The following is a 25,109-nucleotide window of genomic DNA, read 5'->3' on the forward strand; positions in this document are numbered from 1 at the left end:
CTGGCACAGACTCACCATGTCTCTCCCTAAGCAACCTACAAATGTCTTAAAGAAGGACATAGTAGAACTGGAAAAGGTGCAGAAGAGGGCAACCAAGATGATCAGGGGCCTAGAGCACCTTCCTTATGAGGCATGGCTACAACACCTGGGGCTGTTTAGTCTAGAAAAAAAGACGACTGTGGGGAGACATGATAGAGGTCTATAAAATCACGCATGGTGTGGAGGAAGTGGAGAGAGAGAAATTCTTCTCCCTCTCCCATAACACTAGAACCAGGGGTCATCCCATGAAATTGATTGCCAGGAAATCTAGGACCAGCAAATGGAAGTACTTTTTCACACGACGCATAATCAACTTGTGGAATTCTCTGCCACGAGATATGGTAACAGCCAACAACCTGGGTGGCTTTCAGAGGGGTTTGGATAACTTCAGGGAAGAGAGGTCTATTGACGGCTACTAGTCGGAGGGCTGTAGGCCACCTCCAGCCTCAGGGGCGGGGTGCCTCTGGGTACCAGTTGTGGTGGAGTAACAGCAGGAGAGAGGGCATGCCCTCAACTCCTGCCTGTGGCTTCCAGCAGCATCTGGTGGGCCACTGTGCGAAACGGGATGCTGGACTAGATGGGCCTTGGACCTGATCCAGCAGGGCTGTTCTTATGTTCTTAATAACAACCATCTTATCCATGTAGTATTCATTTTTCTATGTAAACCGCTTTGAGAACTTTGGTTGAAAAGCAGTATATAAATATTCAGTAGTGGGAGAAATAGTAAGACAAGACTAACATCTACCAACAGGAGAATCTTTTCCATGATGGCCTCAGGGTTCTGGAATATGCTCCCCAAGGAGTCTACATCTGCCCTCCCCTGGTTCTTTTGTGGAGCGAGGCAAAGATCTTTTTGTTCCACCAGTTAGTTGGGAATCAGTTGGAGATCTGTTTTACCGATTGCTTTTATGTTGTTTTTACGTTTTCTTTTAAACTGTGTAAACTGGATCTAGGTTATACCTGTAACTGGTTTAATAAGTTGTAATTGGTTTTAATGTTGTAACCTGTTTTTCATGGTTTTTAAATTGTTGTGATTGTTTAATTACTGTTTTATGAGGTTTTAATTGTTAATTGTTTTATACTGTTTTATAATTTTTGGTTTTAATTGCTAACTGATTTTAATGGTTTTGTTTTAATTGTCAACCACCCTGAGCCATTTTGGAAGGGTGGTATAAAAATTGAATTATTAATAATAATAATAATAATAATAATAATAATAATAATAATAAATATTATGGGACTTCCAACTACAAACAGACAAACATTTGCCACACAATACACCAGATATAACTGTAGTCGAGAAGTCAAAATAACCGACATAGCAATACCAGGGGATAGCAGAATAGAAGAAAAAGAAATAGAAAAAATCACCAAATACAAAGATCTACAAATGGAAATTGAAAGGCTGTGGCAGAAAAAGACCCAAATAATCCCAGTGGTAATTGGTGCCCTGGGTGCAGTTCCAAAAGACCTTGAAGAGCACCTCAACACCATAGGGGCCACAGAAATCACCATCAGCCAATTACAAAAAGCAGCTTTACTGGGAACAGCCTATATTCTGCGATGATATCTATAACAATTGACAATAAAATTCAGCCATCCCAGGTCCTTGGGAAGGACTCGATGTCTGCATAAAACAAACCAGTCAATAACACCTGTCTGACTGTGTAAACAAGAAATAATAAAAAATAAATAATGCCATCATTTTGTAGAAACCACCCTGTGGATATTTTTGTGTTGAAAAGTGGTCTAGAAATTGTGGCCCACTATTAGTGGTCCAGTGTTTTGGAGCTGTAACGCTGTGCTCAGAGAGGCAGTTCTGGAGCAGCAGTTCTGGAGTGGCGATTTCAGGAGCAGCCTTTCCAGATGTTTCCCCACTCACGACAATGGAGAAGCCTCCAGAAACGCGGCTTTGGCAACCTCTGCTCCGTAACAGTGTCGGGGCTGCCTCTGAAGTCCGCAGAGCCCCCTGGTGCAGCATGCCAGCTCCGTAACCCTGTGCACGTCAGCCTTTGTAAACAAACATGCCTGGGACACACCAGGGCAGGTCACACGGCCATGAAAAGGGTTTATGGTCAAGTCCGGCCCGGTTTTGGGAGCTGGGTGTGCTCCCGTTTTGTGACGGTGTACAGAGGTGAAGCTAGGTAATTTCAGAGCCTGGACCTAAAGGCCTTTGGAGCTCCCCACCCCACCCCACTGCAAGTTAAAAGCATCACCCCCCATCCTCATCCCACATATTTCTTTCCCCACTCCCCATTCTGTCTCTAAAGCATCTGGCACAGGTCATAGACACACTCGGCCGCCCGGCACAGAGCAGGCCAGTGGTGACCACACCATCTAGGACAGACTAAAGAGGATTTGGAGGCCCCCAGCGGGTGTGGAGGCTAGGGTTGCCAACTGTCCCGCCCTGCGGGGGATGTCCCGACTTCTTGTGGGGAAATGTTCCTCCCAATAGGGACTCATTTTCTCCCACTTTTTGATCTCTTTTAGCCATTTTTAAAAACTTAAAAAAACTTTTAAAGCTGCTGTTGCAGAGTGGGATGGTGGTGAGAGCTCTCCCGCTGTCACCAGCACGCAAACCCGGCCCCCAAACCCCTGACAGACTTAACACAGTATAACTGGGAGGCGGGAGAGCTCTTGCCACCATCCCACTCCACCGCCATGCAGCAGCAGCCACCCACCCACCCTGGTGATGCTGGCGAGTGACCACCACCAGGTAAGTAAGCCCAGCAGTGGCTGCCACCTGGGGCCAACACAGGCCCCGCCGCCCCTTGGAGAGCTGCTGCCAGTCAGAGTACCAGTATCAGCTCCTGGTAAGGGAGCTCTGCGTGTTCGTAGAAGTGGACTGGGCCAGGTTCTTGTTCTTTTTAAGGAGACGGGCTGCAGCTCTGCGGTATCACACACGCTATGCATGCAATGGTTGCGGGTTCAATCCCAGGCATTTCCAACTGGGAAAGAGCCCTGTCTGGAACCCTGCAGAGCCAGTACCACCCAGGATTGATAAAGCAAGTGGTCTGACTTAGTATAAGGACACTGGTCTTGTGGTAGAAAGCATGACTTGTCCCCTTTGCTAAGCAGGGTCCATCCTGGTTGCATATGAATGGGAGACTACATGTGTGAGCAAGATACTCCCCTCAGGGGATGGAGCCGCTCTAGGAAGGGCAGAAGGTTCCAAGTTCCCTCCCTGGCAGCATCTTCAAGAGAAAGCTGAGAGAGACTCTTGCCTGCAACCTTGGAAAAGTTGCTGCCAGTCTGGGAAGACAATACTGAGCTAGATGGACCAATGGTCTAACTCAGTATACAGCAACCTTCCCTATGTCCCTATGTTCCATTTCACACAGTAGTATATCCATTCAGCCTGGTGGGTCAGAATCGTGCAAGCCCTGCCTGCTACAGAGAGTTAAAGAAAGAGCGAAGCAGTACTAGGAACACATCCTGCGAATGAAAGCTTGCAGCAGCACAATTTGCAAATGAGATGCCCTGAGTCACTTAACTGCTGCACAAGAGCTATCTAGTCCATTACAGCCCAGGTGTGGCAGCCCCACGGAAACTGCAGCATATAGATCAGCTTTCTCTCGCCTTCCCTGGGGCTCATGCTGCTTCAGCGGCTACCCCTGCAATCGGAAGAGATGCAGCACCACCAGCAGTCTTAGTTGAGACCTAGAGAGGTAGCAAATCAAGGCAGGATGCAGGAGGAGGGGGGAACGGAAGGAGACGGGCAAAAGAGGCTGATCTGAATGGACGCTTTGGAATGGGGTGAACAGCCATGTGGCAGGTCTCTTGCCTGGTTGTAGGAGAGAGTCATGAGAAGACACTGCATCTCAGAGCCAGAGTGTAGGTGGGCAAGAAACTCCACCATCAATGGAAGCACTGCTGCACCCCTTTTCAGGCACACCTCACAAATTGCATAAGGTGGTGTGTGAGAGTGCTGGACTAGGACCGGGGAGACCCGAGTTCAAATCCCCATCCAGCCATGAGACTTGCTGGGTGACTCTGGGCCAGTCACTCTTCTCTCAGCCTAACCTACTTCACAGGGTTGTTGTGAAAGAGAAACCTAAGTATGTAGTACACCGCTCTGGGCTCCTTGGAGGAAGAGTGGGATATAAGTGTAAATAAATAAATAAAAATTATTAGCATAAATTATTTTATGCCATTTTTATGCATAATTTTCAACAACAATTTACAACAGAGGCAAAGCAGCAGAGAGAATTGTTTTCAAAAAGCCAGAGGAAAGCCACCGGTGAAGACTAGAACACTTTAAAGCAGGGATTCGCAAACCTGAGTCTTCAGAGGTTGTTGGACTACAACTCCCATCAACCCCTTTGGTCACACTGAATAGGAATGATGGGAGCTGAAATCCAAAAACATCTGGGGACTCAAGTTTGAGAAACCCTGCTTTAAAGAGCCGCGGCAAATGGTATTTATCTGGAACTGAAAAGAGAACAAAGTGGGCACCAGGAGAGCTTCCATCTAGGAAGAGCATTCCAAAGGCAGGGCACCACCACTGACTAGGACCTATCACAAGTCAACGCCCACCTCGCCTCAGCCAATGGGTGAGACCCACAGAAATGCCTTGGATGAAGATCTTAATATCCAGGAAGATTCACATGGGACAAGGCAATCATCTAGGTATCCTATTCTCCAGAAATTTAGGGCTTGAAAGTTAGAAACCAGCATTTTGAATAGGGCCAGGAAATCTACCAGTAAACTGTGTTGCTGTTTTAAAACTACGGTAACTCCAGTTAAAAGGAGGGGCTCAGCTCAGGGGTAGAGCACATATTTTGCAAGCAGAAGGTCCCAAGTTCAATCCCCAGCAATTCCCCCTGACTTAATTCCCCAAGTCAGAGTAAACCAGGGGTTCTCAATCATGGTGATCCCCCTGATGTTGTTGCACTACAACTCCCATCATCCACTGTCACGAAGGCCAGAGGATAGTACTGAAGCATGCTAGGAAAAAATGAGGATTTTTTTAAATGCAATAGCAATTTTGGTTATTCCAAAGTGTCAGCGGGATGGAAGGAAGACATTTTCCGCAAGGTAACTTTGCTATGTGACAATTAAGAGTAAGCATCACTTTGTGCTTATGTCTATTGCCACTTTATCACCAGAGCAGAGCCTGACAATGAGGAAGGTGCTGAGAGGGAAATAAAGAACCTTAAAGGGGAAAATCTAAAATAGAAGTTTGCCAGTTGTGCTTTTTCTGACATGGAGACAAAAGGAAGGAACTTAATTTGTTACTGCATATCAGAGAGCTATAAATAAGAGACGGTCTTGTGGAAACAAGCATGAATTTTCCCCTTTGCTGAGCAGGGTCCACCCTGGTTGCATATGAATGGGAGACTCCATGTGTGAGCACTGTAAGATATTCCCCTTAGGGGATGGGGCTGCTCTAGGAAGAGCAGAAGGTTCCAAGTTCCCTCCCTGGCTTCTCCAAGATAGGGCTAAGAGAGACTCCTGTTGCAACCTTGGAGAAGCCGCTGCCAGTCTGTGTAGACCATACTGAGCTAGATGGACCAATGGTCTGACTCGGTATAGGGCAGCTTCCTATGTTCCTAAACAATAATAATCATAATATTTATTTATTTGACACTTTTATTCATTTTGACACTTATATCCCGCTCTTCCTCCGAGGAGCTTAGAGCAGTATACATGGTTATTTTTATCCTCACAACAACCCTGTGAGGTAGGTTAGGCTGAGAGATCCATGACTGGCCCAGAGTCACCCAGTGAGTTTCATGGTTGAATGGGGATTTGAACTCGGGTCTTCCCGGTCCTAGTCCAACACTCTAACCATTATGCTATGCTGGCTCTCATATTTACCAATCTGTAAGAACTACACATGCATTCAAATATGCCCGTAGTAACTCCTGAATTGTTGAGGCAGGCAGCACCTGTGCTATCTGAAGAGCCCTGTCTAAAACCCTGGAGAGCTTCTGCCAGCCAGTGCAGGCAATGCTGAGCTAGATGGACCAGCAGTCTGACTCAGCAGGCAGCTTCATATGTTCCATTCTCAGTCTTCTTTACAAAAACTCTGTAAGGCAGGCCAACATGATAATCCCCATATTGCAAATAGCAGAGCTGAAGTTAAGAGATACTGGTACGTCTTAAGGCCACTGAATGAGTTCAAGGTTTTAACTAGAGACTCATCACTGACTCATAGCTCACTCTCTTAACCACTAGGTTAAGAGTACTGTCGGGGAGGTGGGAGAAGCTGGCAACCTCCCAGCTCCATTAGCGAGGCTGCCACCTCGTATCCCAGACCCTGGACACTTACTGTACCTCTGAATCTCCCAGTCTTTGGAACTGCAAATTAACCGGTTTTGCTTCCAGAGGGGAACCAGCTAATGCATTTAGGTATTCTCTGTGGTTCTGGAGGTTTTTAGTTTCCAAATTTTGTGCAGAGCACTGTGTGTATACCATCTGCCACAACTCAGCTCCTTCACTTCTGTGGTGTCTCTCGCCCACCCCCATGCGTTATCAATGCACACATGTGCTTTGACAGAACGCTGCAAAGACGCAATGTTGATGCGGCTGCACACATGATTATATCTGGAGTTTCTGGTGTAGCGTTCAACCAAAGAGCAGAAATGGCCCTGTGCATCCTTGAAACACAGCACAAAAAAGAATACTGAAGCAGTCATACACACAGTCACATCAAGACTGTTGTCTTTGTGCTGCACATCATGAATGCAGTGGGGAGGAAGATGCAAGTGAACTGAAAGCAATAGCAAACCACATTCTCCCCAGAATTAATTTTAGAAACCTTCTCAGTCATACCAGATTTCAGAGGAACGAGACAGGGAGAAGGAACCAGAGGAACAAGAAAGGGAATCCTCTCAAGCAGATGACTTCTCTCCCACAACACTGGAGATCTAAAGGTTTGTATTCAGGGAAAGAGATGGCAATCCACCACTAACCGAAAGCAAGCCACTTCTAGATTTTACTACGACAATGACCATGATAAATATTTATATACTGCTTTTCAACCAAAGTTCTCAGAGCGGTTTACACAGAAATACAAATACATAAGATGGTTCCCTGACCCAAAAGAGCCCACAATCTAAAAAGAAACATAAGGTGACCAGCAACAGCCATTTTTGAGTGTGTCTTCATGGAAAAAAGAAAGAAAAGAAACTCCTCCTCGCATGCAGAAATCTAACATATTCAGGTAGAAAAGCTCGATCTAGCTTTTCCCTCCGTTTTGCTGTTTTTCTAAATGCAGGGACTTTCCCTCCCACCGGAAAGCACTGAAATATGCATCCCGCAGATGCAGCCTGTAGTGATGTGATCCAGGAAGTCAAAAAAACCACCTTGATCCAATTCAGACAGGCACTACCCAGCACAAGCGATAAGCCTGGGGACACAATGAAATCGTGCCTGCCCTGATGTCACAGAAGAACATCCCAACCAGCTCTCAGGGCAGCCCTTGATTGCATGAGAGGGCATTAATCTGAACCTTTCCTTTACATGCACTCCAAAACCCTGTTTGTGAATTATTATTAGGAATATTTATATACTGCTTTTCAACACACACACACCCCCGCAAAACAAGTTCTCAAAGTGGTTTATGTAGGAAAAGAGTAATAATAAGAAGATGGCTCCCTATCCCCAAAGGGCTGATAATCTAAAAAGAAACTTAAGATAGACAACAGCCATTGGAGGGATGTTGTGCTGGGGATGGATAGGGCCAGTTGCTCTCCCCGCTGCTCAATAAGAGAATCACCACTTTTAAAGGTGCCTCTTCACTCAGTTAGCAGGGGGAAACTTTTAATTTTAAATTTTATAAATTGAGTCATTTTTTAAATGACTACATTTTAGCCAGTTTCCACGCTCTGCCATTATACAAACTGCCAGGCAGAACAGAGAACGTGTCAGTATCGTATCTGGAGCTCCTGTAACCTTCAGGGACTGCCTTCCCACCCGGGAATCTATGGTGCACCCACTCAAGTTGGAAGTGCCCTTCAGGATGGCGTCCTCCTGCTCTGCTCACATCAGTGATAAACCTCACAGCAGAGAGTTGCCCTTAGAAGATGGAGCACAGAAGCATCTTTTGTTTGCTTGCCCAGCATGCCACTCCTCAGTTCAAGCCCTGCAAAGATCAGAAGATATGCAGAAACCAAAGGGAGTCAACTGTGCACGCAGGCAGGCATGGTGAGAAAGGAGTGACCTTCCTCTCTCTGCTTGGAAGACGGCTGATTTTCTAAAGTGAGAGAGAGATCAAGGCATTCCAAGATGAAAGCAAATTTGTGAGCACAAAAGATTAGGAAGAGCACGTTCAGGATGGGCTGGCAAACAGATGGAAGCGCACCCATTTATTTGTGTATGATATTTACACCCCACTTTCCAGCCAAAGCGGCTAAACGCCTTGTAACTGGGGATGATGGGAATCGTAGTCCAACAACATCTGGGGACCCCGGGTGGGAAACCCCACTCTAGACAATCAGACACGAAGAGAGGATTCTGGCACTAGTCACTGAATGCATCTCATAGCTGAGGTTCAAGAGCACAGTATATCTTGAAGCTGGGGCCACACGGTTGCCAGGATTCAGCCTATGCACTACCATCCTCCCAGTCTAGCCAAAGTATCACCACGACTGGATTACAGCCCTGTCAAGGAGTTGCAGAGAACCTGTACAGGTCCTCTGCTAACAGAGCAACGAGGCACCTTTTTAAAGTGGTGATTCTCTTTATTTAGCAGGGGGAGAGCAACTGGCCCTATCCATCCCCTGCACAGCATCCCTCCTCTGGCTGTTGCTGGTGTCTATCTTATGTTTCTCTTTTAGATTGTGAGCCTTTTGGGGACAGGGAGTGCTCCCCACTCTCTCTCTGAACCACTATGGGAACTGTTGCTGAAAAGCGGTATATAAATTTTTGTCATATTTGTATTATTTTGTTTATTTTGCTTGGTTTCAATCTGCATATAAATTATTTCCTGTCTAATTGTGATGGTTTGATTCTATAGCTTACACCAGTTTGGAGTTCTTGTAGTGGAATGTTCACTTAGCACTCTAGCACTCCGTTTGACCTTTCCCTCACAAGAGAGCCAGCATGGTGTCGTGGTTAGAGTGCTGGACTAGGACCGGGGAGACCCGAGTTCAAATCCCCATTCAGCCATGAGACTTGCTGGGTGACTCTGGGCCAGTCACTTCTCTCTCAGCCCAACCTACTTCACAGGGTTGTTGTGAGGAGAAACCTAAGTATGTAGTACGCCGCTCTGGGCTCCTTGGAGGAAGAGCGGGATATAAATGTAATAAATGAATAAATAAATAATAACAGCAAAGGGCAATTTCTTCACAAGTTGGAGCCACTGAGCTCGGACTTAAGGGAAGTCCCAGCGTCCCTTAACGATTCCAGTGCCTAGAGGCTTCCTGGGTCTGTGAAGCTATTGCTGAGACAAACATTTGCCTCAGAACTTCCTAACTCAAACTGGAGGTTCTCGGGAGGGGTGGGAAGTTTTACGAAAATTAGTCCCTGAGCCAAACTTACAAATTTTGTCCACTGTACCAGAGGACAGATACTCATAGTATTATTTGGCAATGTCCATCTCACCAGAAATAGAAAATAGTTTATAGCATTATTGCACTTGCAGTTTTCTGTGTGCAATCACCCTTTCTTTATCCCTACCCCTCAAACGATGCAGGTAAAATTGCAACCATTTTTGAACAGAGGAAAGGATCAGTCAGGCTTACGCTAACAATGAACAAATTGCTGTCCTTTCTCCCTGGAGTAATCTTTGGAGGCCAATTTTCATTTCTATTCCACTGACCTCAATAATTTTTTCAAGTCGTTTTTGTGTCTTGAAAACTTTTTAAAGCTTTTAAAACACCACTGTAGATTTGGCCATTGCAGGCCTGATGGTCAGGACAATGAAAGCATGCAAACACACTGCAAGCTGAAAAGACTGCAATGCGATCACCTATTTACCATCTCTAGGGGGTTGTAGACTTTGTCAAAAGTCACAAGGAGCCTTTGTCCACCCAGATGGTACCAACCATCTCAGTTAGCTCATGCATGATCAAAAGACCTCACCGTTTTTGGCCATTGCCAGTTTCATTGGGCTTGGGGGGGGGGTGCTCTCAGGAGTCCCACCGGTTGGTGGGCACTTTTCTTTTTACATAACATGGTCAGGAAGCCAAATCAGAGTGAGAGTAATGCTTCTTTCCCTTATGCAGAAACCTTGTGGGCTGTGTGTGGGTGTGGGTGTTTTAAGCTGCTTGCCAATAGCCAAATGTTTGATCGCCACCACTGGTAAGTTTGCCTGGCCCTTTGCCTCTGTTCATGCCCCCCACCTTAAGAACATAAGAAGCTGCCGTACGCTGAGTCAGACCATCAATCCATCTAACTCAATACTGTCTACACTGACAGGCAGCAGTTCTCCAAAATTACAGGCAGGAATCTCTCCCAGCCCTACTGGAGATACCAGGGAGTGAACTTGGGACCTTTTCATTCATTCATTCATTCATTCATTCATTCGATTTCTATACCACCCTTCCAAAAATGGCTCAGGGCAGTTTACACAGAGAAATAATAAATAAGTAAGATGGATCCCTGTCCCCAAAGGGCTCACAATCTAAAAAGAAACATAAGATAGACACTAGCCACAGACACTGGAAGTACTGTGCTGGGGGTGGATAGGGCCAGTTACTTTTACCCTGCTAAATAAAGAAAACCACCACGCAGATACTCTTCCACTGAGCTATGACCTCATCCCCTAAGGGGGATATTTTATAGCACTCATGTGTAGTCACCCTTCCAAATCCCAACCAAGGCAGACCTTGCTTAGCAAAGGGGGAAATTACTTCTTGCTAGTCACCTCAAGTGGCGCAGCAGGGAAATGCTTGACTAACAAGTAGAAGGTTGGCGGTTCAAATCCCTGCTGGTATCTTTCCCAGACTATGGGAAACACCTATATCGGGTAGCGATACAGGAAGATGCTGAAAGGCATCATCTCATAGTGCGCAGGAGATGGCAATGGTAAACCCCTCCTCTATTCTGCCAAAGACAACCACAGGGCTCTGTGGTCACCACGAGTCAACACCGACTCGACAGCACCGTGTTGCCCAATGTTACCACAAGACCAGCTCTCCTCCCCAATAATCTGTTGAAATGCTATCCACAGCCAAATGAAATGCTATCCACAGCTTTGAAGCTGATGCACAGGGTAGCTACGTTGCAGAATGCACTTCCGCTCAATGCTCTTTGGTCTGTCTAGGACGGTGCTGTCTACTGTAACCCGCTGGGCTCTCCGGGGCTTCAGGCAGGGACCTTTCCCTTCCCATGCAAGGGATGGGCCGTGCCACTGAGCGGTGTCTCAGGGAGTGGCGCTGGGGTCACTCCCCTGCTGACTGTGGCCACCCCACCCACCGCGGTTGCCTGTGGGCTTTGTACCTGGTGCCTGGATCACTGCCATTCCTCAGAGCTCCGCCGTCCGTGAAATTGAGGCTGCCGGTCCAGTTGGCCATTTCCTCGCCACTCTGCCAGCTAAACTGCAGCCCACTAGCAAGAAAACGAGGAAATTGATATTCCACGCCATTCATCAGCTCAGTTATTTTCAGCATATATTACAGGGTGGGCAAAATAAAGACATCTGGACTAAAACAACGCAGGTGCAGTGGCAAAAGGGTGGTTTTTCATTTCTCTCCTTCCCTCTGAAGCCCACTGCAGCCCCTGAAAATGTGTCCCCGAGGGCTGTGCGAATGATGGTGGCCATGGTTGCTGGGGCTGATGGGAGCTGTTGTCAGCGTAGGTGACATCTGAGGATCCACATCTGAGAACCCCTAGGATAAGGCATTCGGAATAAGGGGAGAAGAAATGAACATATCTGGGCTCCCAAGTTTTGAGAACTCCTGGCCTAGGAACGTGGGGAGATGCCATATACTGAGTCAGACCATTGGTCTATCTAGCTCAGTATTGTCTTCACAGACTGGCAGCGGCTTCTCCAAGGTTGCAGGCAGGAGTCTCTCTCTGCCCTATCTTGGAGATGCCAGAGAGGGAACTTGGAACCTTCTGCATGCAAGCGTGCAAATGCTCTTCCAGAGCGGCCCCATCATACCTCACAATGCTCACACATGTAGTCTCCCTTTCAAATGCAAACCAGAGCAGACCCTGCTTATCAAAGGGGACAATTCATGTTTGCTACCACAAGACCAGCTCTCCTCTTTTAAAAGCCTAGAGGTTGTTGTGCTCCCTGCAGAGGTCATATAATGTTCCTGGAGCTAAAACAGGGAGAAACCAGGGCCTCTTCATGGTATATTAGGTTATTTGGATGGAAAACTGGCAGAGAATAGATTTTTTTCATGCTGGAGATTGCTTTTTTGTGTGAATGACAGTATGTGCCTTCATTATCAAAGTATACTTGGATACAGGGCCCCTCAAATGCATGGTACAGATAGGAACTATATCGCTGTGTCTGCATTCAATATATCATGTGAATACAATTATCTGTGTACACTGTTGTATCAATCAAGTGGGGTGGAATACAAAATCCCTCCTCTAGCTGTGAGGAGTCATGGGTAGGCAGCCTCCATCCACTTTCCTATATGAGCAGATTCACCCTTCCAAGGGAATATTCTGGGAGGATAAATAGCAATAGCAATAGCACTTACATTTATATACCGCTCTATAGCCAGAGCTCTCTAAGCGGTTTACAATGATTTTTAGCATATTGCCCCCAACATTCTGGGTACTCATTTTACCGACCTCGGAAGGATGGAAGGCTGAGTCAACCTTGAGCCCCTGGTCAGGATCAAACTTGTAACCTTCTGGTTACAGGGCGGCAGTTTTACCACTGCGCCACCAGGGGCTCTAAATGGGAAAACCCCTCCCTACAAGGGGCTTGAGCACTCTTAGGGCTTCAGAAGCATGTGACTAGGGGCAAGACCCAGTAAAGAGTGACACTCTATAACAACAACAACAACAACAACAACAACAACGATTTATTAATAACTGGATCTAAGGAAGACTATAGCGGCATCAAATCCCTTTCCCAGGAACTACAAGAACCATGCAGTCAGATCCAAGCACTTAAACAAACATAAATTCCCTGACACATCTAGCTAAACCGGTCCTCATCCTTGCTACTTACTTCCAGGTAAGGAACTTCCAGTTGATTCCCAGCCCCAGGCTGTTAGCCTCCCCTTTTCTCAGAGTAGTTGCTGAATAGACCTCACTCAGAAGAACTGAACTCTAACACACCTTTCCTTACTTCTCTATAGGTTGTTGTCTAGTAACCCCTGCCCTCACTCTGGAGTGGGCCACAGGGATTTGATTCTCCCGGGATTTCTTCCTTATTTGGAGAAGCCCTTTCCCAAGCAGCTACTCTGATTGAGGCCTAGGCCTCCCTCAAGCCTGACTATCCCTCAGTAGCGGCCAGTGAGGGCACCGGTGGAGGGGTGGCGAGAGGCACCTTGAAGAGGAAATGAGCTGGTGCTTACCTCCACTCTCGCCGCACCTGAACGCTGCTTGGAGAAGCAGCATGCTGCCCAGCACTCCCTGTGGTGGGGGATCGCCTCCGCCACTCACCTGGCCATGGGCGGGGGATCGGCTCCATGGAAGCCAAGTGACTGGCGGAGGCGATCCCCTACCACAGGGGTGCTGGGCGGCACACTGCTTCTCCGAGCAGCGTTCAGGTGCGGCGAGAGCGGAGGTAAGCACCAGTTCATTTCCTCTTCAAGGTGCCTCTCAACGCCCCTCCACCAGCGCCCTCACTGGCCGCTACTGCTATCCCTTCAACTGTACACAGCCTATACAAGTGTTGGACATAATGGATGGATAGGGATTTGTTTGTTGTGGAGTTCTGCACAATGAATGCAGTCATCTGCCCAAAAGGGGCCCTGGGAAACCTCTCCTGGAAACATGTTTCATGGGTGTTTCAGTAAAGCCCCCACAGCTGGTGGAAGGATCCCAAGGGACCATGCCAGCTGAAAAGAGAAGTGCGGTCTTCTCGATACGGCTGTTGTCAGGATGCCAGGCTACAGGCAGCACTGGGAAGAAAACTGATAGGGATTGTCAGCAAAGGGCTCTGTAGAAGAAGGAGGCGAGTACTGACTGGAATTGATCAGATGGAAGCAAGAGGACCCAAGGTCGCTCAAGGGGAACAGCAAGCTTAGTTCTTTGCTGTGCCTTAGAGCTTCATGGGCTACTAAGCAGTAAATACCCTTGAATGTAAACATCAAAGAGGAAATAGAAATATTAATCATGGATCAGAATGACAATGAAGCTTAGCTACAGTTCTGTGTGTTCCCCTCCCCGTCTCCTTTAAAGACAAGGAGTAGAATAACATGACCTAGTTTACTGAATTAGAGCAGAAACCAATTTATCTCCCCCAAAATTCTAGGGATGTGCATGAAATGTCATTTGTGTTACATATGGAGCTCAGAACGGAACGCAAATGCCCAGATCATTCCATCGGAAAAACCAGTCGATCTGGTTGTTCCAACAGAACGACCCTGTTCTGAGCCGGAACGGTCCACCAGGTGCCATTTTGGACTCCAAAATGCACTCTTCTGGACTCTGCACAAACACAACAGCCATTTGCATGGTGGTGCTGACCATGCAAATGGCGGCCACGCATGCGGAAAAGCCAGAAGCGCAACATTTTGGAGTCCAAAATGGTGCTCGGAACGTTTTGAATGTTCTGACTTAGAACAGGGCCATTCCATTCCAAGCTTGGAACAGGCCCTTCATTTGAAGGGTGTTCTGTTTCAAGTTCGGAACACTCAGAACGGACCGGTTAGCAGTCAGAACATTCTGACCACGAACTGTTCTGCACATCACTAAAAAACTCTGCTCAAAATTTCTCTCTGGGGAACATAATAGTGCTACTGGATCAGGCCCAAGCCCATCTAGTCCAGCATCCTGTTTCCCACAGTGGCCCATCAGGTGCTTCTGAGAATCCCACAGGTGAGAGATGAAGGTATGTATTCTCACCTGCTGTTGCCCCCTCTGCACCTGGTATTCAGAGGTATCTTGCCTCTGAGGCTAGAGGGGGCCTATAGACGTCAGACTAGTAGCCACTGAAAGACCTGTCTAAGCCCCTCTTAAAGCCATCCAGGCTGGTGGCCATCATCACATCCCATGGCAGAGAATTCCACAGGTTAATTATATGTGTGAAAAAGTACTTCCTTTTGTCTGTCTTAAATTTCCTGGCCTTCAGTTTCATTGGATGACCCCGGATTCTAGTGTTATGTGAGAGGGAGGGAAATGTCTCTGTCCAGTATCTCTACTCCATGCATAATTTCATAAACCTCTACCATGTCTCCCCATAGTTGCCTCTTTTCCAAACAAAAAAGCCCCAGGTTCTGTAACCTTGCCTTGTAAGGAAGGTGCTCCAGGCCTCTGATCATCTTGACTGCCTACTTCTGTAGCTTTTTCAGTTCTACAATGTCCTTCTTAAGATACGATTGACCAGAACTGTGAGCAGTACACCAAATTAGGCTGCACCATAGATTTGTATAAGGGCATTACAGTATTAGCATTTTTATTTTCAATCCCCTTCCTAATGATCCCTAGCATGGAACTGGCCTTTTTCACATCTGCCATGAACTGAGTCAACACTTTCAACAAGCTGTCCACCATGACCCCAAGATCTCTTTCCTGGTCAGTCACTGACAGCTCAGACCCCACCAGGGTATATGTGAAATTGTTCAAACTAGGGCTGTTCTTAGGGCAGGGCAGGCAGGGTGACTGCCTCGAGTACTACTCTTTTAACCCCCATTAAAATGAACTGGAAGGGGTTCTGCACTGGCTGATTTGCCCCAGGCCCTGCACTCCACCAGGGCTTTTTAAGGACAGCCCTGGCTCAGATTCTGGAAGCAGGATCTAGGAGCAAAGGGGTGGTTCCTAGAAGATGGGGTGGAGCCTGCTGAGATCGAAGTGGAGCCTATTAGTGCCTTGGGAGGTTTACTGTCTGTCAGGATTCTTAGGCTCTCCAGTTCTGAAGTGAAAGTGCAGCCATGCACTTACAATCCAAAACTATGCATGTTTACTCAGATGGGAAGTCCCACTGCATTCAGTGTGGTTTACTCCCAGGTAAATGTGCATGGGGACTGCAGCCACCATAGTTTTCTGTTCTATGGTCCTCTTTCTTACTGAATATTAGGACCTGGTTTCCACTATGGCCGGGGTTAAGAACATAAGAACAGCCCTGCTGGATTGGGCCCAAGAATGCCCATCTAGTCCAGCATCCTCTTCCACACAGTGACCCACCAGATGCCACTGGAAGCCACAGGCTGGAGTTGAGGGCATGCCCTCTCTCCTGCTGTTACTCCCCTGCAACTGGTACTCAGAGGCATCCTCTCTGGAGGAGAGGCATAGCTCTCCTCCATGAATTTATCCAAGCCCTTCTTAAAGCCAACCAGGTTGTTGGCTGCCACCACATCTTGTGGCAGAGAATTCCACAAGTTGATTGTGCTTTGTGTGAAAAAATACTTCAACTTAAATTTCTCTTCATGGGATGACCCCTGGTTCTAGTGTTATGGGAGAGGGAGAAGAATTTCTCTCCATCCACTTTCTCCACACCATGCATGATTTTATAGACCTCTATCGTGTCTCCCCGCAGTCATCTTTTTTCTAAACTAAATAGCCCCAGGTGTTGTAGCCTTGCCTCATAAGAAAGGTGCTCTAGGGTCTTTCGCCAACTTGGGTTCCCAGATGTCATTGGACTACAATTCCCATCATCCTCAGCCACAACGGCCAAAGGCAAGTTGTAACCCAACAACATCTGGGGGCCCACATTGGAGAACCCCTGAACTATGATCTTGTGTTTCATTCATTGCTGTGAAGCACCTTGAGTGCTTTTTAAATTGGAATCTTTGGAGATTTAAAAGAAACAACTTTTAAAAAACACTGCTCTGTGGGGAAATTGTGCTAAGACAGGAACACCTTTCAAAGTTTTATTGATTGCCTACGGATTTATTTTCTTTATCAAGCACAAAAAGAAAAAATCCAAACAAACGCCAGTGAGTCAGAAGAAAATGTTCTCTCTGATAACAAGTTTGCTATTTAGCAGAGGTGCTGATGTATATATTAGGAGTTCTGGTGTTGCAATATTTTCACAGTCAAATAGGACCTCGCAAGGTGCAATCAAGCAGCGAGAGCTTGCAAATTCCTGCAGTTTTAAATCACAGTTCAAGTGTGATCTGTTCTCTCCCTCCTCTGCCATCCTTTTGGTTTTAGAAAGGAGAGACATTATGTAATGCAGCTGCCAGCAGAAACAATAGGAAGAATTGTGGGGTTGACTGAATATAAGCAGACATACTTTTGAAGATACATATTCCCTCTACAGCAGGAGTTCTCACACTTGGGTCCCCAGCTGTTGATGGACTACAACTCCCATCATGTGCCCAGCCATTGTGGTTGGGGACGATGGCGTTAACATCTGAGGACCCAAGTTTGAGAACCCCTGCAATGCAGAATAAAAGTAAAAACCACTGCAGATCTTAATTTCGAGACTCAAACTGATTTTCCAGCACAAAATACGCCTAGCTCTGTTTCAGACAATAATTGGAGGAGGCGAGCTTGTCTTGTGGTAGCCAGCATGAATTGTCCCCTTTGCTAAACAGGGTCCACCCCGGTTTGCATTGGAATGGGAGACTATGCATGAACACTGTAAGATATTCCCCTTAGGGGATGGGGCCAGGAGGAGCACCTGCCTGCTTGCATGCAGAAGGTTTCAAGTTCCCTCCCTGGCATCTCCAGTTAGGGCTGAGAAAGACTCCTTCCTGCAGCCTGGGAGAAGCCACTGCCAGTCTATGTAGACAGTATTGAGCTGCATGGACCAATGGTCTGACTCGGTAGAAGGCAGCTTCCTATGTTCATCCAAACACAATATGGACTCATGTGCGCCATGAGTGAGGGTGTCCTTCCCTGCTTCCAGTGTGTCAGGAGTCCTTGTCCTCATCATGGGAGGTTTAGTCCAGCCAAACTGCCCCTCTATACATGCCACAGTTACTAGTTTAAATGGGTGGCAGACACGCTAAGCAACGCTCCAGACACTGTAATGGAATGCGCGTACAGTTGAGCATTAGCACTCTTGCACAAACACAAGAAGTTACACAAATACAGTTGCACAATGAACTGCCATTCTTTCTGATGGCTGCCCATCATGCAACTCCATGAGCCCAATTTCTTGCATTTGCACAAGAGGGCTATTACGCAGCTGCACACACGTCCTGTTACATGTGTGAAATGTTACACAGTATGACTGCCACTATTTGTAGCACATGCAGAGGGGCAGGTTAGACATCAACATATGAAATTCAGACCCATCCTTTTGCCTGTTGACCTACCTACCTACCTTCTTGTTTTGCTCTTTCTGCTTCCCAGCCACACACCTCCAAATCTCTCTTCTCTCTCCACCCACTGCCTGTCTACAGGAAACAGGCCTTCTTGCCTTTAGATCCTGTGTACAGTTTTCTACTAGGCAAGTGGGCCTTTCTCTTTTCTTCCAGACATATGCTGCCCTGTTTGACAACAGAAGATTGCTCATGCCATGCTCAAATCTTGAGCAATCAGTGAGTACATTCATGATTTCTCTGTGACATCACAGAAGCTTAACCAATGGCTAGAGGGATTTGTAGACAGCTAGTTTTTAACCTTTGAAATAACCATGCATGGAGCCAAAGTAGATGGCCCTCTAAATACCTCTGAGTACCAGTTGCAGGGGAGTAACAGCAGAAGAAAGGGCTGGCCTTCACCTCTTGCCTGTGGGCTTCCCAGAAGCATCTGGTCGGCACAGTGTGAAACAGGATGCTAGACTAGATAAGCCTTGGGCTTGATCCAGCTGGGCTGTTTTTATGTTCTTAGATAAGATGTGGTTCCAGTGACTGGAACTGCAGTGCCCACATATTTTCCTTTTTCAAGAAGTGACCATGTGGTGAAATTTTCCCCTCTGTAGTTTTGAGGGAGGGAAATAGCACCACCACCACCAACAACAACAACAACAACAACAGCAAGAGCAGCAGCAGCAGCAAGATAGTCACTTCAGGGAAAAGAGTTAAAGACCCCTCCCCTCACACAAATTTGCCCTCCAGTCCTCACCAAAAGAGCAGACTAGTTCCTGAAAAAGAAAAGGTGAAATATCTTTCAATCAACAGCATCGTATAGTGGTTAAGAGTGTTTGACTAGGTACAGGGCTGCTCAACTTCGGCTCCCCAGCTGTTTTTGGACTGCAACTCCCATAATTCCCAGCCACAGTGGCCCATAGCCAGGGATTATGGGAGTTGTAGACCAACATGTGCAGGAGGGCCAAAGTTGAGCAGCCCTGGTCTAGGACCACTGAGACCTGGGTTCAAATCTCCTTTCACCCACGATGACTCAAAACCAGTCACTGATCTCTTGGCCTGTCTGCACGGCTCCAAGCTTCTCAAAGGAAGAGTGACACATAAATAAATCACAGAACTCTGACTAGTTTGGCTCCACAGGTGCTTAGTGATTGTCGATACACAAGCACACAATTCTTTTTAAATGTCAATACTACAAGCAGAAAATATTATATATTCCATTCATTAGTTTTCCAGAACCTACCTTTCAGCCCAAAAAAACCTCTGTCTGGAATACAGTAATTTCTGCCTAGTGCTCTCTTGGTTCAGATCTTCTTATAGTGGGGTGAGACCGGTGGTTCCTCTAACAGGGATTCCAAGATGTTGTTGACTACAACTACCAGAATCCCCAAGCAAAAGGCATTGCAGCTGGGGATTCTGGGAATTGTAGTTAACATCTGGGAATCCCTGTTAGGGGGAACACTGGGTGAGACCAAGAAAAGACCAGTGTGGCAGCCAAGGTGATCAGGGGCCTGGATCACCTTCCTTATGAGGCTAGATTACAGCATCTGGGGCTCTCTAGTTTGGAAAAGAGGTGAATACGGGGAGACATGATCAAGGTATATATAATTATACATGGAATAGAGAGAGTGGACAGAGAGAAATGTTTCTCCCTCTTCACACAGTGCATAATTAATCTATGGAATTTTTTGCCACAGGATGTGGTGATGGCCACTAGCTTGGATGGCTTTAAAAGGTGCTTGGACAAATTCATGGAGGACAGGTCTATCAGTGGCTACTAGTCTGGCGGCTGTGGGCCATCTCCAGCCTCAGAGGCATGATGCCTCTCAATACCAGTTGCAGGAGAGCAACAGCAAGTGAGAGGGCACACCCTCACCTCTTGCCTGTGGACTTCCCAGAGGCATCTAGTGGGCCACCATGTGAAACAGGATGCTGGACTGGATAGACCTTGGGCCTGATCCATCAGGGCTGTTCTTATGTTCTTATGTACAGGATTGGTTTCAAATCCCTCCAAGCTATGAAGCTCACTGGCTGGTCTAGGGCAAATCATGACTGTCGGCAAGTCTGTAAGCAGGGAAAATGTCAGGGATATGTTGGGAACCAAGAGTTCATGCTCCCAAAGGGTGTGATATCAGATTCTGCCCAAGCCCAGTTCCTGAGATTCTCCAGCCGACATACTCCCCACCAAAACCTAACTTCTGTAACCAAGGTTTGAAGTCGGGTGTGGAATCTTGGGAGAATGCTGGACAGAAAGCACAAGAACCTTGGGGGGCAGGTTTGGGCATCACGCTGCCGGGAGCCCCCTCTCTGGGCTCTCAACATATCCCCACTTCCCCCACTTATAGACTTACCAGCGGTCATGTGAAGCCATGCAGTCTAAACTACCTCACCAGGGTGTTGTGAGGATCAAATGGGATAACATCCCATGAATGTTACAGTGAGCAGGAGCTTTGCACATGGAATAAAAAAGTAAAACAAACAAATTCCATGAGAGTGTCAAGAATTGGGACTGGCATCCATTTATAGCACACCAATTTCTTTCTTTCTTTCTTTCTTTCTTTCTTTCTTTCTTTCTTTTTAAAGCCCTCTCTCTTTTGAGCGGCGTTCCAATTAGCTGCCTCGGCCACATCTGGAGACGTTTGGTTTTATAATAACCTAAATTACAGCTATTTAAAGAGAGGCGATTAAATGTGCGTTGCGTGACAACAGCCTTGGATTTGACTGTCAGCTGCTGGATGGAGGCTTTTGTAGTTCTGTTCACCAAAAAAAGGGTCCCCTTTGGTGTAAATTGCTCCAGCTTTGTTGAAGAAGTCGACAATTGCTTTACTGGTCAGAGTGGTGTAACACAGGGCTTCTCAAACGTGGTTTCCCAGATGATGTTGGACTACAACTCCCATCATCCTCAGCCACAATGGCTGGAGGCCAGTGTGGCAGTCCCTCAGCCTGGCCTACCTCACAGGGTTGTCATCAAATAAAATGAGTGGGGAGAAAACTGGGTTCAGAAAGGTTCATTGGAGGAAGGTCAAGCTTTTCCACTAATGACACTCGTATGAACAGTCTCACATTAGAAACCGGTGCTTTCATTCCACCCCGAGTGGTGGTCTTGTGGTAGCAAGCATGATTTGTCCCCTTAGCTTAGCAGGGTCCACCCTGGTTGCATATGAAAGGGAGACTAGAAGTGTGAGCACTGGAAGATATTCCCCTCAGAGGATGGAGCCGCTCTGGGAAAAGCAGAAGGTTTCAAGTTCCCTCCCTGGCAGCATCTCCAAGATAGGGCTGAGAGAGATTCCTGCCTGCAACCTTGGAGAAGCCACTGCCAGTCTATGAAGACAATACTGAGCTAGATAGACCAATGGTCTGATTCAGTATATGGCAGCTACCTATGTTCCCATCCCAGGTTCAATTTTTTAACAAAATCACAGTACCTCTTGCATCTCTTGCGAGAGATCCTTTGATCATTTCCAGAGACTGTGAGGGCTATGCTAGGCTCCATGGATCCATTCCAACCCGACCTTGTTTCCCCTTCCAACATGGAGAGTGTTTCTATACCAGAAAACTAGTTTGCAGGGTCATGTATAAAATGTGCTGAGAGAGTTCACACTCTGCATACTTGGACTGCCCACTGCACATGCTTGTGGCAAAATAAACGCTTATGCATGACTTCGTACATACTTGGTGTCATTCTTTATTTATTTTATTACATTTATAAACCGCCAGGGCTACATTTATAAACAATCCAAAGGCTCTGGGTGGTGTACAATTGTCATTTGACAATTGCATGGAGGATAGGTCTGTTACTGGCTATTAGCCACAACGGCTATTTCAGGGGTTCTCAAACTTGGGTCTCTGGGTGTTGTTGGACTACAGCTCCCATAATCCCCACTGCAACAGCTGAAGGCATGTTTGGCTTCGTTGAATGATCACTGCTTATTGCAGGCCTCAACCAATCTTCTTTGACTCTAGGAGCTAGAATGCCCTCTGCTCCTTGGTGCTGGTGGGGTTGGCTCACGGCCGTACTTGCTTCCATTCCCTTCTGGTTTCTTCTCTCTCTCCTTCACCTGGTTGCATTGGTGCATCCCCTGCCTGAGTCTGATGGATGCAAACAGGAAGGGGGTGGGGGGAGCAACCTGCCGTGTTTAATCAAGCCTCTACCTGGCTGTGTCCATCTGACTCAGGCAGGCGAAGAACTGATGCAACCAGGAGGAGGAAAGCCTGAGGAGATCTGGTCTTGTAAAAGTAAAGTGTGCCATCAAGTCGGTGTCGACTCCTGGCGACCACAGAGCCCTGTGGTTTTCTTTGGTAGAATACAGGAGGGGTTTACCATTGCCATCTCCCATGCAGTATGAGATGATGCCTTTCATACATCTCATGTATGAGGAGTAACAGCAGGAGAGAGGGCATGCCCTCACTTCTTGCCTGTGGGCTTCTCAGGGGCATCTGGTGGGCCACGGTGTGAAACAGGATGTTGGATAGATGGGCCTTGGGACTGATCCAGCAGGGCTGTTCTTATGTTCTTAAGCCTTTCAGCTTCTTCCTATATCGCTGCTGCCTGATATAGGTGTTTCCCATAGTCTGGGAAACACACCAGCGGGGATTCAAACCAGCAACCACTGGCAATGAAACCTCTGGCATCGAGCAATGAAAATAATTACCCTAGAGATCAGTATTAATAAAGCTTAATTGAGACTTCTTTTATTAGTCTCTCTTGCTAGGGGAGAGAAGATTACAAACTCTGATGACCCTAGAGGACACAGTTTCGAGTTTTTTGACCATTATTTTTCTGGGCCAACATGGATGTGATGCAGTTCCCAAGGCTGTAATTCCCAAAGTAATCTTCTCCTTCTAAAGTTAGCTGTGTCAGCGGGAAGGTGGGGATTGATTTGGATCAGGGACATAGCACAGAGGGAAAGGTCCAAGATTTGCCCCTGTCTGTGCCTATTCCCCAAGCTTTAATTGCCCCCATAAAGCTGCTCTTAGACTCAGAGGAGAAAATTGAGTTTTCCACTCTACAGCGAATAGCAGCTTGGGGGAGCCATTTAAGTTGGGGAATCCATCACTCCCCTGGTGCTGCAGCCGCAGTCTAAACTGCAGGCCCCTGCAGCTGGTTTTACGAGAAGACAAATTATCTTGTGTGCTCCAACATGGCACGGCTGGTCCTCTCGTCTCCTGCAGTAACCTTTCTCTTCTCTTTGTATGCATGTAAAATACTCTGCAACTGGAAAACTGGGCTGAGCAAAAGAGATTCCAGCTCAGCCCAGAGTGCCAGCTCTCTCTTTGCAGAGAATATTTTATGTGGGGAAACATTCGAATATGGTATTCTGCACCAGTGGTCTGTAGTCCATTCCCTGCTCAAAAAGCACTTGAATGGTGATTCTCTAATATGGTATTTACCTGAATCCAAGATGAGATTCCTTCCAAGTTATTTGATGTTAGAAATCAGTGGGTTGTATTAAATCCAGAGTCCTCTTCCTTTTGGGTAAGTATGGGTATAACCTGTATGTAGCCTATATTAAGTTATCTTAAATTCAGAGTGTATTTATTTTATTTATTCATTTGTTAAATTTATACCCCACCTTTCACTGAGAAAATCCCAAGGCGGCTCACAATAAAATCTAAAAACAAGATTATAAAAAAGACACATTAAAATATTGAGCTAAAAAATATAAAAACAAATCTGATTTTAAAAAAATTAAATTAAAAAACTAGCATAAAAACAGTACAAAATACAAGAAGCAGCAGTGGAGACAATCATATAAAAGCCTGTGTAAAAAGCGACGATTTGACATGCTTTCTATCTTATTATCTTGTATTCGGGTAAATAGAGGTATCTAGCAAGGGGAGAGCATCTGTCCCTTCCACTGGTTGTTGCTGGTGTCTACCTTGTTTGTTTGTTTGTTTGTTACTTGGATGGCAGGCTGCATGGTCCTAAGTCAGGGCCTGACAAATCCCAGGTGCCCGGGTGCCGTGGCACCTAGAAATTTAATTGCAGAGCCCAAAACTAGGATATTCAAAGGCAGAGTTCATAAAATCTTTATTTGTCTCAGCAGCTCTGTATATGTTCTAAGTATGTTACTTGTAAGGGAGATAAAGAGATGCTTTATCCTTTCCAGATGCTTTCCCCCACCCCCACTTTTTTTTACGCCCAGAGTGTCCATCACTAAGTCCAGTAATTTTGTCAAGTGTCCACTGTCTGGCTCCTAAATTTGGGGGCTGGCTCCTACATCAAAAGAAAATTGATCAAGGCCTGTCCTGAGTAAGTTTGATCAGAAGTCAACCATTCACACACACACACACACACACACACACACACACACACACACAGACAGTACACCCCAGTTCAATGGGACGTATTCTCAAGCTCAGTGGTAGAATACATGGCTTTGCCAGCATCTCCTCCTACAAAGCAGTTCAGGTAACAAGGCTGGAATGACCCCTACTTCAGACCCAGGAGGGCCCGAGCCCCTCGGAAAAGGACAGCAGTGTGAGTTATATGAACGAGTGGTCTGATTGCCTGATATGTTGATCACATTACAGCCTTATTCATACTGCAGCCACATTGGTACTGCGTCTTAATGTGCCTGCATATGACCGTGAGCAGCAAAAAGCCTAGAGCCTGGACACATTTCAGAAACAAAGCCCCATACAGGTTGAGCATCCCTTATCCAGACTGCTTAGAATCAGAAGTGTTACGGATTTTGGATTATTCTGGATTTTAGAATATTTGCACAATGAGATATCTTGGGCATGGGATCCAGAATGCCAAAACAGACGCCAACAGAGCAGGTGCAA

The 25,109-nt window shown here is 46.6% G+C and overlaps 1 protein-coding gene across 3 annotated transcripts in view; it reads right to left on the bottom strand.

Annotated features, from left to right (window-relative positions):
* The window catches only part of ST8SIA5 (ST8 alpha-N-acetyl-neuraminide alpha-2,8-sialyltransferase 5), a 73,314-nt gene that overhangs the window by 41,935 nt on the left and 6,270 nt on the right, over positions 1–25,109 (bottom strand). Inside the window, exon 2 of one of the 3 annotated variants that reach the window (XM_053299831.1) lies at positions 11,428–11,535. The exons of the other annotated variants lie outside the window; for them this stretch is intronic. Within the exon in view, the coding sequence (XP_053155806.1) occupies positions 11,428–11,535 (108 nt within the window). The remainder of the gene's footprint in view (positions 1–11,427; positions 11,536–25,109) is intronic. 3 annotated transcript variants of the gene reach the window in all.

Source organism: Hemicordylus capensis, chromosome 2, assembly GCF_027244095.1.
Source record: "Hemicordylus capensis ecotype Gifberg chromosome 2, rHemCap1.1.pri, whole genome shotgun sequence".
NCBI lineage: Eukaryota > Metazoa > Chordata > Lepidosauria > Squamata > Cordylidae > Hemicordylus > Hemicordylus capensis.